General features: G+C 40.8%; 1 protein-coding gene across 2 annotated transcripts in view; it reads right to left on the bottom strand.

Annotated features, from left to right (window-relative positions):
- LOC124043243 (calcium-binding mitochondrial carrier protein Aralar2-like) overlaps positions 1–12050 on the bottom strand; it is a 141928-nt gene that overhangs the window by 33623 nt on the left and 96255 nt on the right. For both annotated transcript variants that reach the window (XM_046361605.1, XM_046361606.1), the window contains exons 12-13: positions 6646–6698; positions 6275–6355 (exon numbers count right to left, since the gene is read on the bottom strand). In XM_046361605.1, the coding sequence (XP_046217561.1) occupies positions 6275–6355; positions 6646–6698 (134 nt within the window). The remainder of the gene's footprint in view (positions 1–6274; positions 6356–6645; positions 6699–12050) is intronic.

Below are 12050 nucleotides of genomic sequence, written 5' to 3'. Positions count from 1 at the left end.
TGCTAGGTCTGTCAGTGATAGATGTTCACTGTAGACAGGCTGCTAGGTCTGTCAGTGACAGATGTTCACTGTAGACAGGCTGCTAGGTCTGTCAGTGATAGATGTTCACTGTAGACAGGCTGCTAGGTCTGTCAGTGATAGATGTTCACTGTAGACAGGTGCCCAGGTCTGTCAGTGATAGATGTTCACTGTAGACAGGCTGCTAGGTCTGTCAGTGATAGATGTTCACTGTAGACAGGCTGCTAGGTCTGTCAGTGACAGATGTTCACTGTAGACAGGCTGCTAGGTCTGTCAGTGATAGATGTTCACTGTAGACAGGCTGCTAGGTCTGTCAGTGATAGATGTTCACTGTAGACAGGCTCCCAGGTCTGTCAGTGATAGATGTTCACTGTAGACAGGCTGCTAGGTCTGTCAGTGATAGATGTTCACTGTAGACATGCTGCTAGGTCTGTCAGTGATAGATGTTCACTGTAGACAGGCTACTAGGTCTGTCTCTAGTCTCTAAACAGTCCTTATTCAGTTCTACCCTGCCTGAGGGGTTCTGTCTTAACAACGCTCCAACCTTGTACTTGGTGCCGGAGATCACAGGCCCAGACAGGTTCCTCTCAGAGAGCTTTCAGGCGGCCTGTTTCTTATGCTACAGCTACGGTATCTAGAGCTGTGTGTGTGGTGCAGCAGCGGCATTTAAAACTGTGTTTATAGCTAACTGCATCTCGGCACGGAGAGGTAGAGCCGGGGCGTAGTTAGCCGGGAAGGTGGCAACCATTCTGGAACTCTCTCTCGGCCTCTGCCTCGCTCTCTCTGTCTCTCTCTCCCGGTCTTTCTCTCTTCCTAGTTGCCCCTGGATACTGTGGCTGCACAGAAAGCGGCACAGTGCAATTAGATAGAAATCTGTTTCCATGGAGCCCTTCCCCGCCATTAAAAAGGGCCTGTACTGTTTGTTGTTGTTCTTTCTCCGCCCTCATTGCTGTGGAATATGAATGTTGAATTTTGTGTCGTCTATCTTACGGGAAAGCCATCAAACGAGGGCCCCAATCTGAATCTGCAACCCTGTGCGTTTCTTAACAGCCTCCCTAGAATTCGTAAGTAAGCATTTCAATATTTCGAGGAAGAGATCATAATCGTCTCATTGAAGGTATTAAAACTTTAAATAGAGTGGAGCAGAACCGACCCACACTTCCCTTCCAGAACTTTAAATAGAGTGGAGCAGAACCGACCCACACTTCCCTTCCAGAACTTTAAATAAAGTGGAGCAGAACCGACCCACACTTCCCTTCCAGAACTTTAAATAGAGTGGAGCAGAACCGACCCACACTTCCCTTCCAGAACTTTAAATAGAGTGGAGCAGAACCGACCCACACTTCCCTTCCAGAACTTTAAATAGAGTGGAGCAGAACCGACCCACACTTCCCTTCCAGCCCTTAATGAGGGCAGTGAAAAGCAGGAGGCCGATTCTTAATTCTAACGTCTCACAGCTACAACGGTATAACTATTTCTTCCTGGAAAATGATCTTTCATAGTTGATTACAGCAATGCATTTATTACAGGTCCACTGGACACGGAGATGATGAACTGGAATTAGGGCCACTTCAGCAGCCAACGCTCTCACTCACATCAATTGGACACTAATTGAGGGATTTTTTAATATTAAAAGGACAGAAAACAACAAGACAGGTTAGAGAAACCACTTCACAATTAGGCCTGACAGACAGAAGAACAGACACATCTGTCAGGGGGAGGTGGGAGAAAGAGAGTGAGAGGGAGAGAGAGAGACAGAAAAGCTCAACCATTGAAGAACAAACACCATTGTACATACAACCCATATTTCTGCTTATTTATTTTCCATTTTGTACTTTAACCATTTGCACATCGTTACAACACTATATATAGACATATTATGACATTTGTAATGTCTTTATTCTTTTGGAACTTCTGTGAGTGTAATGTTTACTGTTAATTTTTATTGTTTATTTCACTTTGGTATATTATCTACCTCACTTGCTTTGACAATGTTAACATATTTTTCCCATGCCAATAAAGCCCTTGAATTAAATTGAATTGACAGAAACAGAGAGAGAAAGGGAGAAAAAGATAGATGGAGAGAGCGAGAGAGAATGGGAGTGAAAGGAAGAGATAGAGAGAGAGAGAGAACGGGGAGAGAGAAAGGGGGAGAGGGAGACAGACAAAGAGGGCGAGAGAGTGAGAGTCACAGAGAGAGAGAGATTTGATTACAGAGTGACACAGTCAGTGGCGCTCTGATAATTTCCAGGTAATTACAAGGCAAGGTGATCCCCTTAGGAGTTTTGAGAGTCAGCACCTCAGACACGCTCCAGCACTGAGAGATGAGGGGACTAGACCGCAGAGTTGACAGCAACTCCACACACACACACATGTGGGCATGTATACGCACACACAGAATACCAACACACACACACACACCCTGGGGCTAACAGCTAACAGTTTACTTTTCAAAGGCATACAATAGCTTAGCGCAAGTTAGCAAACATTAGCCACCCTCCATTAATAATCACTCACACTTTCATAGGTGCCAAGAGAATGCTCAAATGGGGATTACACAAGATAGCATGAATTTATGTGTGTGTGTGTGTGTGTGTGTGTGTGTGTGTGTGTGTTTATGTTCTCATGTGAGTGTTAAACGTTGTGATAAATGTTTTTAGCACTCGAAACGGAGCCGAATAACAAACCATTACAAAGGCTTAACAACCTAACTGAATAGATTTACACTGAATAATTGCTACAGTGAAAACTAACAAAGCAACACTGTATTCCCTCTCTCCCTCTTTCTCTCTCTCAATTTCAATTTAAGGGGCTTTATTGGCATGGGAAACATATGTATATATTGCCAAAGCAAGTGAAATAGATCATCTCTCTCTCTCCCCCTTCCTCCTGTTGCTTTCTGTGCTCTTGACATTGGCCTAGTGTGTATTTTGAGTAACCAAGACCTCAAATGAGGGCCAATGACCGCCTGATAGGCATCCAGCCAGCCAGCAGCGTCTCAGTCAACGGAGCATGCCTTTCTTACCAAATAATCATTAAGATCTGGCAACCATCACTGAGCTTAATTATATTCTGCGGCTACAATGAGGTGGAGAAAGAGATGGAGAGAGGAAGGAGGAGAGAGGGACGAGGGGAAGGGAGATGACATGACTGGGGAAAGAGGAGAAGAGAGGGAGAGAGGAAGGAGGAGAGAGAGGAGAAGGGAGATGACATGAGTGGGGAAAGAGGAGAAGAGAAGGAAGAGAGGAAGGAGGAGAGAGGGACGAGGGGAAGGGAGATGACATGACTGGGGAAAGAGGAGAAGAGAAGGGAGAGAGGAAGGAGGAGAGAGAGGAGAAGGGAGATGACATTACTGGGGAAAGAGGAGAAGAGAAGGGAGAGAGGAAGGAGGAGAGAGAGGAGAAGGGAGATGACATGAGTGGGGAAAGAGGAGAAGAGAAGGGAGAGAGGAAGGAGGAGAGAGAGGAAGGAGGAGAGAGAGGAGAAGGGAGATGACATGACTGGGGAAAGAGGAGAAGAGAAGGGAGAGAGGAAGGAGGAGAGAGAGGAAGGAGGAGAGAGAGGAAAAGGGAGATGACATGACTGGCGAAAGAGGAGAAGAGATGGGAGAGAGGAAGGAGGAGAGAGAGGAGAAGGGAGATGACATGAGTGGGGAAAGAGGAGAAGAGAAGGGAGAGAGGAAGGAGGAGAGAGGAAGGAGGAGATGACATGAGTGGGGAAAGAGGAAGGAGGAGAGAGAGGAGAAGGGAGATGACATTAGTGGGGAAAGAGGAGAAGAGATGGGAGAGAGGAAGGAGGGGAAGGGAGATGACATGACTGGGGAAAGAGGAGAAGAGAAGGGAGAGAGGAAGGAGGAGAGAGAGGAGAAGGGAGATGACATTAGTGGGGAAAGAGGAGAAGAGAGGAAGGAGGAGAGAGAGGAAGGGAGATGACATTTTTTTATTTTTTATTATACCTTTATTTAACTAGGCAAGACGAGAGGAGGAAAGGAGAATATTGGGAGCAGGGAGAAAAGAGGGGATGGGGGGGAGGAAGGAAGGAAGGAAGGAAGGAAGGAAGGAAGGAAGAAGGAAGGAAGGAAGAAGGAAGGAAGGACAGAAATTGCAGGAAAGGGGGCACAGCCAAGTGGAGAGGCAAAGAGCAAAGTTGAGATGAGGAGAAGATGGTAGAAGAGGTGAACAGAGAAAACAGATCGGAAGTGTTGAGAGGATCATAGAAAAGAGGCGAGGAAAGGGAAAGGGAGGTGAGGAAAGAACAGAAGATAAGAGATAGGAAAGGATTTGAGGAGAGAAGAAGAGAGGAGAAGAGATGAGAAGAGAGAAGAGAGGAGAAGAGAGGAGAGAGGACCAGAAAGGAGAGAGAGGAGAAGAGAGGAGAAGAAGAGAGGAGAAGAGAAGAGGAGAGGTGAGAAGGCAGGAAAGAGGAGAAGAGAGGAGAAGAGGAGAGAAAAGAGGAGAGAAAAGAGGAGAGGAGAAGAGAAGAAAATGTCTAGATCCTCACCAGTCCTATTTAACAGTAAAATATTTGTGAAAACGTTATTTACACCACCGCCACTCTCTCCTCCCTCCCTCCCCCTCCCTCCCTCCCTCCCTCCCTCCCTCCCTCCCTCCCTCCCTCCCTCCCTCCCTCCCTCCCTCCCTCCCTCCCTCCCTCCCTCCCTCCCTCCCTCCCTCCCTCCCTCCCTCCCTCCCTCCCTCTCTTCAGGCTCTTTCTCTTCTGTCCTGTCAGACTACTGGTCTGGGACTGTTGCCGAAGCCCAAACCAACACTTTCACAGTTTCCAAATCATATAAACAGACTTCATGTGATGTGGCTGAAGTCCACTAAACAGGGTGTGCGTGTGTGTGTGTGTGTGTGTGTGTGTGTGTGTGTGTGTGTGTGTGTGTGTGTGTGTGTGTGTGTGTGTGTGTGTGTGTGTGTGTGTGTGTGTGTGTGTGTGTGTGCGTGTGTGTGTGTGTGTGTGTGTGTGTGTGTGTGTGTGTGTGTGTGTGTGTGTGTGTGTGTGTGTGTGTGTGTGTGTGTGTGTGTGCGTGTGTGTGTGTGTGTGTGTGTGTGTGTGTGTGTGTGTGTGTGTGTGTGTGTGTGTGTGTGTGTGTGTGTGTGTGTGTGTGTGTGTGTGTGTGTGTGTGTGTGTGTGTGTGTGTGTGTGTGTGTGTGTGTGTGTGTGTGTGTATGTGCGTGTGCGCTGGGGTGTGTGTGTGTGTGTGCATGTGCGTGTGCGCTGGGGTGTGTGTGTGTGTGTGTGTGTGTGTGTGTGTGTGTGTGTGTGTGTGTGTGTGTGTGTGTGTGTGTGTGTGTGTGTGTGTGTGTGTGTGTGTGTGTGTGTGTGTGTGTGTGTGTGTGTGTGTGTGTGTGTGTGTGTGCGTGCGCTGGGGTGTGTGTGTGTGTGTGTGTGTATGTGCGTGTGTGTGTGTGTATGTGCATGTGCGCTGGGGTGTGTGAGTGAGTGATAACAGGAGAGGACTATCCAGCACTAACACCAGAAGCAGGGACAGGATGAAAGGAACTGTCAGATCAGCTCACAGTGATAAAGAGGAAAAATCCATCCGTCCTCATTCCAGTCCACATACACTACGTCCCTCTTCTCTGGCCTGAACGTACAGCATGTATAGAACAACCTTTTTTTCCGACACTCAAGATTTAAAAAATAAGCTGTCCTTTTTATCTTCAACATTCCACTCGACATGTTTTATTTTCGACACACAATTTCCATCCAATCGTCTCTCATTTCAAAATCTCTCCAAATAAACCTCCTCAAAACATTCATTCATAACCTTAATTGAGTTGTAGTCGCTTGCATGCACATGGCAAGTATGTAGGTACACATAATGACTTGTGTACCCTAAATATTCTGCTTTAGTGATCAGCATCAAACAGCTCCCTGGTGAAAGGCCTCTATTCATTGGTTGGGGGGGGGGGGGGGTGCTATAGGGTCAGGTAGAACTAAAGGGATGGGGTGTGGGGGGGTGCTATAGGGTCAGGTAGAACTAAGGGATGGGGTGGGGGTGGGTGACAGCTCACTGATCAAACACAGGGTTGGGGTAGTGGGGCCGAGGTGGGGGGGGAAGTCTCTCAGGTAACAGCCCTGTCTGTCTCCGTCTGTGTGTCGTCCAGTTTAGAAACACCTGATCTCAGGTCAGTTGGTGGTGCAAGACGTGAATGTCATCCTCCAGTGGGCCTAAACCTGCAACAGGTAAAACGTGCCTGTCTAGTTAGCTTCTATGTGGATGGAGGCTGATCAATGAGATGATACTCACACATGCACCAGCCAGGATCTCAGCAGGTACAGGGATTGTTCCATCCTTCTGTCTGGTCTTCCCTCTGATAAAGTCATTGACCTGTGGCGAGAACACTAAACATTAGACACACACACAGAGAGTCAGACACACACACTGTGTGTATTTGTATGTATGTCTGTGCCTGCATGTGTGTGTGAGTGCGTGCGTGTGTGAGTGTGCACATAAAATCTGTACTGTACATTAAACTAAAACTAGAGGTAAATGTTAAACTAGGGCCCAGTAAGGGGCTCCGTGGTGACTGGGGCCTGAAACTGGGGCCTGAAACTGGGGCCTGAAACTGGGGCCTGAAACTGGTGACTGGTCTCCATGTGGAAAAACAAGGCACTTACTGTCAGCTTTATGGCTTTCTCCGGGGCCACGCCCAGTAGCTGTGGTACCAGACCTATCATTAGGACACAACATGATTAGAAAAGAGAAGGGCCAAGGCATTACAATACACACACACACGCACGCACGCGCACACACACACACCCTCCACATTAAACACATACCCTGATGAATCCAATTCTGCCTGATCCCCAGACACTGATGAACACTATTGATGTGGTGTGGGGGCATCAGGGTAACAGACTGACAAAGTGAAAGAAACATCACCTAGTAGCTCCTTTCCAGAATAGAAAAAAAGACAAAAAACACAGCCCTCAATTACAACGCAAAGACTTCCAGCCGGATAAAAATAAACAAAATAATCTGATTTGAGTGCGATGGATGGACCCACCTCTTACTACCCCCCATCTTCCTCCCTCCCCCCGTCCCTAAAGTAACAAACAAAGTTAATAGTGGAGGGTGTGAAGGGGGGTAGTGAACGCAGGGCCCAAAACAGGCCACACAGAGTCAGAAACAGACACAGGAGCACAAACATATGATTATCTTCATCTGGGCTGGGACTCACAAACAGAAACAGGAGTGTTAGTTGTTTTTGTGGAAGGGCTCAGGCAGAGAACCACACACAAGTCATTTTTTATTAAATGGCGCATAGCGACTCACAGTTTACGCATAGCGACTCACAGTTTACGCATTATTGTTTTCTCATGCTGCTGTGTTGTTTACACAAGGGTTCCTGTCTAGAGACCGTGACATCATCCGAGTGTTTGCAGTGCGTGTGTGTTCCTTTCTAATGCACAGCTCATTCAGTAAGGGGAACAGGAGGAGAGGGAAATGCTCAGCTTCATTACATTAGATAAAGTTGGCTTATGACACTCTCCTCAGTGGCTAATATAACATAACCAGCATTACTACACAGTAGATCAATGTTAATGAGGGAATTGTGAATAAAATGTGTGAGTTTCAAGAGAATGGAATGGAGAATTGGAATTTCTCTTTTAAAGTTCAGTTCAGTGTGTTTTGAGATTGTATAGTTCAGTGTGTTTTCAGATTGTATAGTTCAGATTGTATAGTTCAGTATGTTTTCAGATTGTATAGTTCAGTGTGTTTTCAGATTGTATAGTTCAGTATGTTTTCAGATTGTATAGTTCAGTATGTTTTCAGATTGTATAGTTCAGTATGTTTTCAGATTGTATAGTTCAGTATGTTTTCAGATTGTATAGTTCAGTGTGTTTTCAGATTGTATAGTTCAGATTGTATAGTTCAGTATGTTTTCAGATTGTATAGTTCAGTATGTTTTCAGATTGTATAGTTCAGTGTGTTTTCAGATTGTATAGTTCAGATTGTATAGTTCAGTGTGTTTTCAGATTGTATAGTTCAGATTGTATAGTTCAGTGTGTTTTCAGATTGTATAGTTCAGATTGTTTTGAGATTGTATAGTTCAGATTGTATAGTAGTGTTTCAGATTGTATAGTTCAGATTGTATAGTTCAGATTGTATAGTTCAGTATGTTTTCAGATTGTATAGTTCAGTGTGTTTTCAGATTGTATAGTTCAGATTGTATAGTTCAGTATGTTTTCAGATTGTATAGTTCAGATTGTATAGTTCAGATTGTATAGTTCAGTATGTTTTCAGATTGTATAGTTCAGTGTGTTTTCAGATTGTATAGTTCAGATTGTATAGTTCAGTATGTTTTCAGATTGTATAGTTCAGTATGTTTTCAGATTGTATAGTTCAGTATGTTTTCAGATTGTATAGTTCAGTATGTTTTCAGATTGTATAGTTCAGTATGTTTTCAGATTGTATAGTTCAGTGTGTTTTCAGATTGTATAGTTCAGTGTGTTTTCAGATTGTATAGTTCAGTATGTTTTCAGATTGTATAGTTCAGTATGTTTTCAGATTGTATAGTTCAGTATGTTTTCAGATTGTATAGTTCAGTGTGTTTTCAGATTGTATAGTTCAGATTGTATAGTTCAGTGTGTTTTCAGATTGTATAGTTCAGTATGTTTTCAGATTGTATAGTTCAGTGTGTTTTCAGATTGTATAGTTCAGTGTGTTTTCAGATTGTATAGTTCAGATTGTATAGTTCAGTGTGTTTTCAGATTGTATAGTTCAGTATGTTTTCAGATTGTATAGTTCAGATTGTATAGTTCAGTGTGTTTTCAGATTGTATAGTTCAGATTGTATAGTTCAGTATGTTTTCAGATTGTATAGTTCAGTATGTTTTCAGATTGTATAGTTCAGATTGTATAGTTCAGTATGTTTTCAGATTGTATAGTTCAGATTGTATAGTTCAGTATGTTTTCAGATTGTATAGTTCAGTATGTTTTCAGATTGTATAGTTCAGTGTGTTTTCAGATTGTATAGTTCAGATTGTATGTTTTCAGATTGTATAGTTCAGTGTGTTTTCAGATTGTATAGTTCAGTATGTTTTCAGATTGTATAGTTCAGTATGTTTTCAGATTGTATAGTTCAGTATGTTTTCAGATTGTATAGTTCAGTATGTTTTCAGATTGTATAGTTCAGTGTGTTTTCAGATTGTATAGTTCAGATTGTATAGTTCAGTATGTTTTCAGATTGTATAGTTCAGTATGTTTTCAGATTGTATAGTTCAGTATGTTTTCAGATTGTATAGTTCAGTATGTTTTCAGATTGTATAGTTCAGTATGTTTTCAGATTGTATAGTTCAGTATGTTTTCAGATTGTATAGTTCAGTATGTTTTCAGATTGTATAGTTCAGTGTGTTTTCAGATTGTATAGTTCAGATTGTATAGTTCAGTGTGTTTTCAGATTGTATAGTTCAGTATGTTTTCAGATTGTATAGTTCAGTGTGTTTTCAGATTGTATAGTTCAGTGTGTTTTCAGATTGTATAGTTCAGATTGTATAGTTCAGTGTGTTTTCAGATTGTATAGTTCAGTATGTTTTCAGATTGTATAGTTCAGTATGTTTTCAGATTGTATAGTTCAGATTGTATAGTTCAGTGTGTTTTCAGATTGTATAGTTCAGATTGTATAGTTCAGTGTGTTTTCAGATTGTATAGTTCAGATTGTATAGTTCAGTATGTTTTCAGATTGTATAGTTCAGTATGTTTTCAGATTGTATAGTTCAGATTGTATAGTTCAGTGTGTTTTCAGATTGTATAGTTCAGTATGTTTTCAGATTGTATAGTTCAGTGTGTTTTCAGATTGTATAGTTCAGATGTATAGTTTTTTCAGATTGTATAGTTCAGTGTTTTTTCAGATTGTATAGTTCAGTGTGTTTTCAGATTGTATAGTTCAGTGTGTTTTCAGATTGTATAGTTCAGTATGTTTTCAGATGTTTTCAGATTGTATAGTTCAGATTGTATAGTTCAGATTGTATAGTTCAGTGTGTTTTCAGATTGTATAGTTCAGTATGTTTTCAGATTGTATAGTTCAGTATGTTTTCAGATTGTATAGTTCAGATTGTATAGTTCAGATTGTATAGTTCAGTGTGTTTTCAGATTGTATAGTTCAGTGTGTTTTCAGATTGTATAGTTCAGTATGTTTTCAGATTGTATAGTTCAGATTGTATAGTTCAGTGTGTTTTCAGATTGTATAGTTCAGTGTGTTTTCAGATTGTATAGTTCAGTGTGTTTTCAGATTGTATAGTTGTATAGTTCAGTTGTATGTTCAGTTCAGATTGTATAGTTCAGATTGTATAGTTCAGTATGTTTTCAGATTGTATAGTTCAGTGTGTTTTCAGATTGTATAGTTCAGTGTGTTTTCAGATTGTATAGTTCAGAGATTGTATAGTTCAGATTGTATAGTTCAGTGTGTTTTCAGATTGTATAGTTCAGTGTGTTTTCAGATTGTATAGTTCAGTGTATAGTTCAGATGTTTTCAGATTGTATAGTTCAGTGTGTTTTCAGATTGTATAGTTCAGTGTGTTTTCAGATTGTATAGTTCAGTATGTTTTCAGATTGTATAGTTCAGATTGTATAGTTCAGATTGTATAGTTCAGTGTGTTTTCAGATTGTATAGTTCAGTGTGTTTTCAGATTGTATAGTTCAGATGTTTTCAGATTGTATAGTTCAGATTGTATAGTTCAGTGTGTTTTCAGATTGTATAGTTCAGTGTGTTTTCAGATTGTATAGTTCAGTATGTTTTCAGATTGTATAGTTCAGATTGTATAGTTCAGATTGTATAGTTCAGATTGTATAGTTCAGTGTGTTTTCAGATTGTATAGTTCAGTGTGTTTTCAGATTGTATAGTTCAGTATGTTTTCAGATTGTATAGTTCAGTTGTTTTCAGATGTGTTTTCAGATTGTATAGTTCAGTGTGTTTTCAGATTGTATAGTTCAGTATGTTTTCAGATTGTATAGTTCAGTATGTTTTCAGATTGTATAGTTCAGATTGTATAGTTCAGTGTGTTTTCAGATTGTATAGTTCAGTGTGTTTGTTTTCAGATTGTATAGTTCAGTATGTTTTCAGATTGTATAGTTCAGTATGTTTTCAGATTGTATAGTTCAGTTGTATAGTTCAGTGTGTTTTCAGATTGTATAGTTCAGTGTGTTTTCAGATTGTATAGTTCAGTATGTTTTCAGATTGTATAGTTCAGTATGTTTTCAGATTGTATAGTTCAGTGTGTTTTCAGATTGTATAGTTCAGTATGTTTTTCAGATTGTATAGTTCAGTATGTTTTCAGATTGTATAGTTCAGTGTGTTTTCAGATTGTATAGTTCAGTGTGTTTTCAGATTGTATAGTTCAGTGTTGTTTCAGATTGTTTTCAGATTGTATAGTTCAGTGTGTTTTCAGATTGTATAGTTCAGTGTGTTTTCAGATTGTATAGTTCAGTGTGTTTTCAGATTGTATAGTTCAGTGTGTTTTCAGATTGTATAGTTCAGTATGTTTTCAGATTGTATAGTTCAGTGTGTTTTCAGATTGTATAGTTCAGTAGTTTTCAGATTGTATAGTTCAGTGTGTTTTCAGATTGTATAGTTCAGTATGTTTTCAGATTGTATAGTTCAGATTGTATAGTTCAGATTGTATAGTTCAGATTGTATAGTTCAGTGTGTTTTCAGATTGTATAGTTCAGTGTGTTTTCAGATTGTATAGTTCAGATTGTATAGTTCAGTGTGTTTTCAGATTGTATAGTTCAGTGTGTTTTCAGATTGTATAGTTCAGTGTGTTTTCAGTATAGTTCAGATGTGTTTTCAGATTGTATAGTTCAGTTCAGATTGTATAGTTCAGTATGTTTTCAGATTGTATAGTTCAGATTGATTGTATAGTTCAGTATGTTTTCAGATTGTATAGTTCAGTGTGTTTTCAGATTGTATAGTTCAGTGTGTTTTCAGATTGTATAGTTCAGTATGTTTTCAGATTGTATAGTTCAGTGTTTTTCAGTATAGTTCAGTGTGTTCAGTTGTTTTTTCAGATTGTATAGTTCAG

This window comes from Oncorhynchus gorbuscha, linkage group LG09 (assembly GCF_021184085.1).
Source record: "Oncorhynchus gorbuscha isolate QuinsamMale2020 ecotype Even-year linkage group LG09, OgorEven_v1.0, whole genome shotgun sequence".
In the NCBI taxonomy this organism is placed as follows: domain Eukaryota; kingdom Metazoa; phylum Chordata; class Actinopteri; order Salmoniformes; family Salmonidae; genus Oncorhynchus; species Oncorhynchus gorbuscha.
The sequence above is the reverse complement of the archived record's forward strand: the minus strand, read 5'-3'. Positions and strand labels throughout refer to the sequence as shown.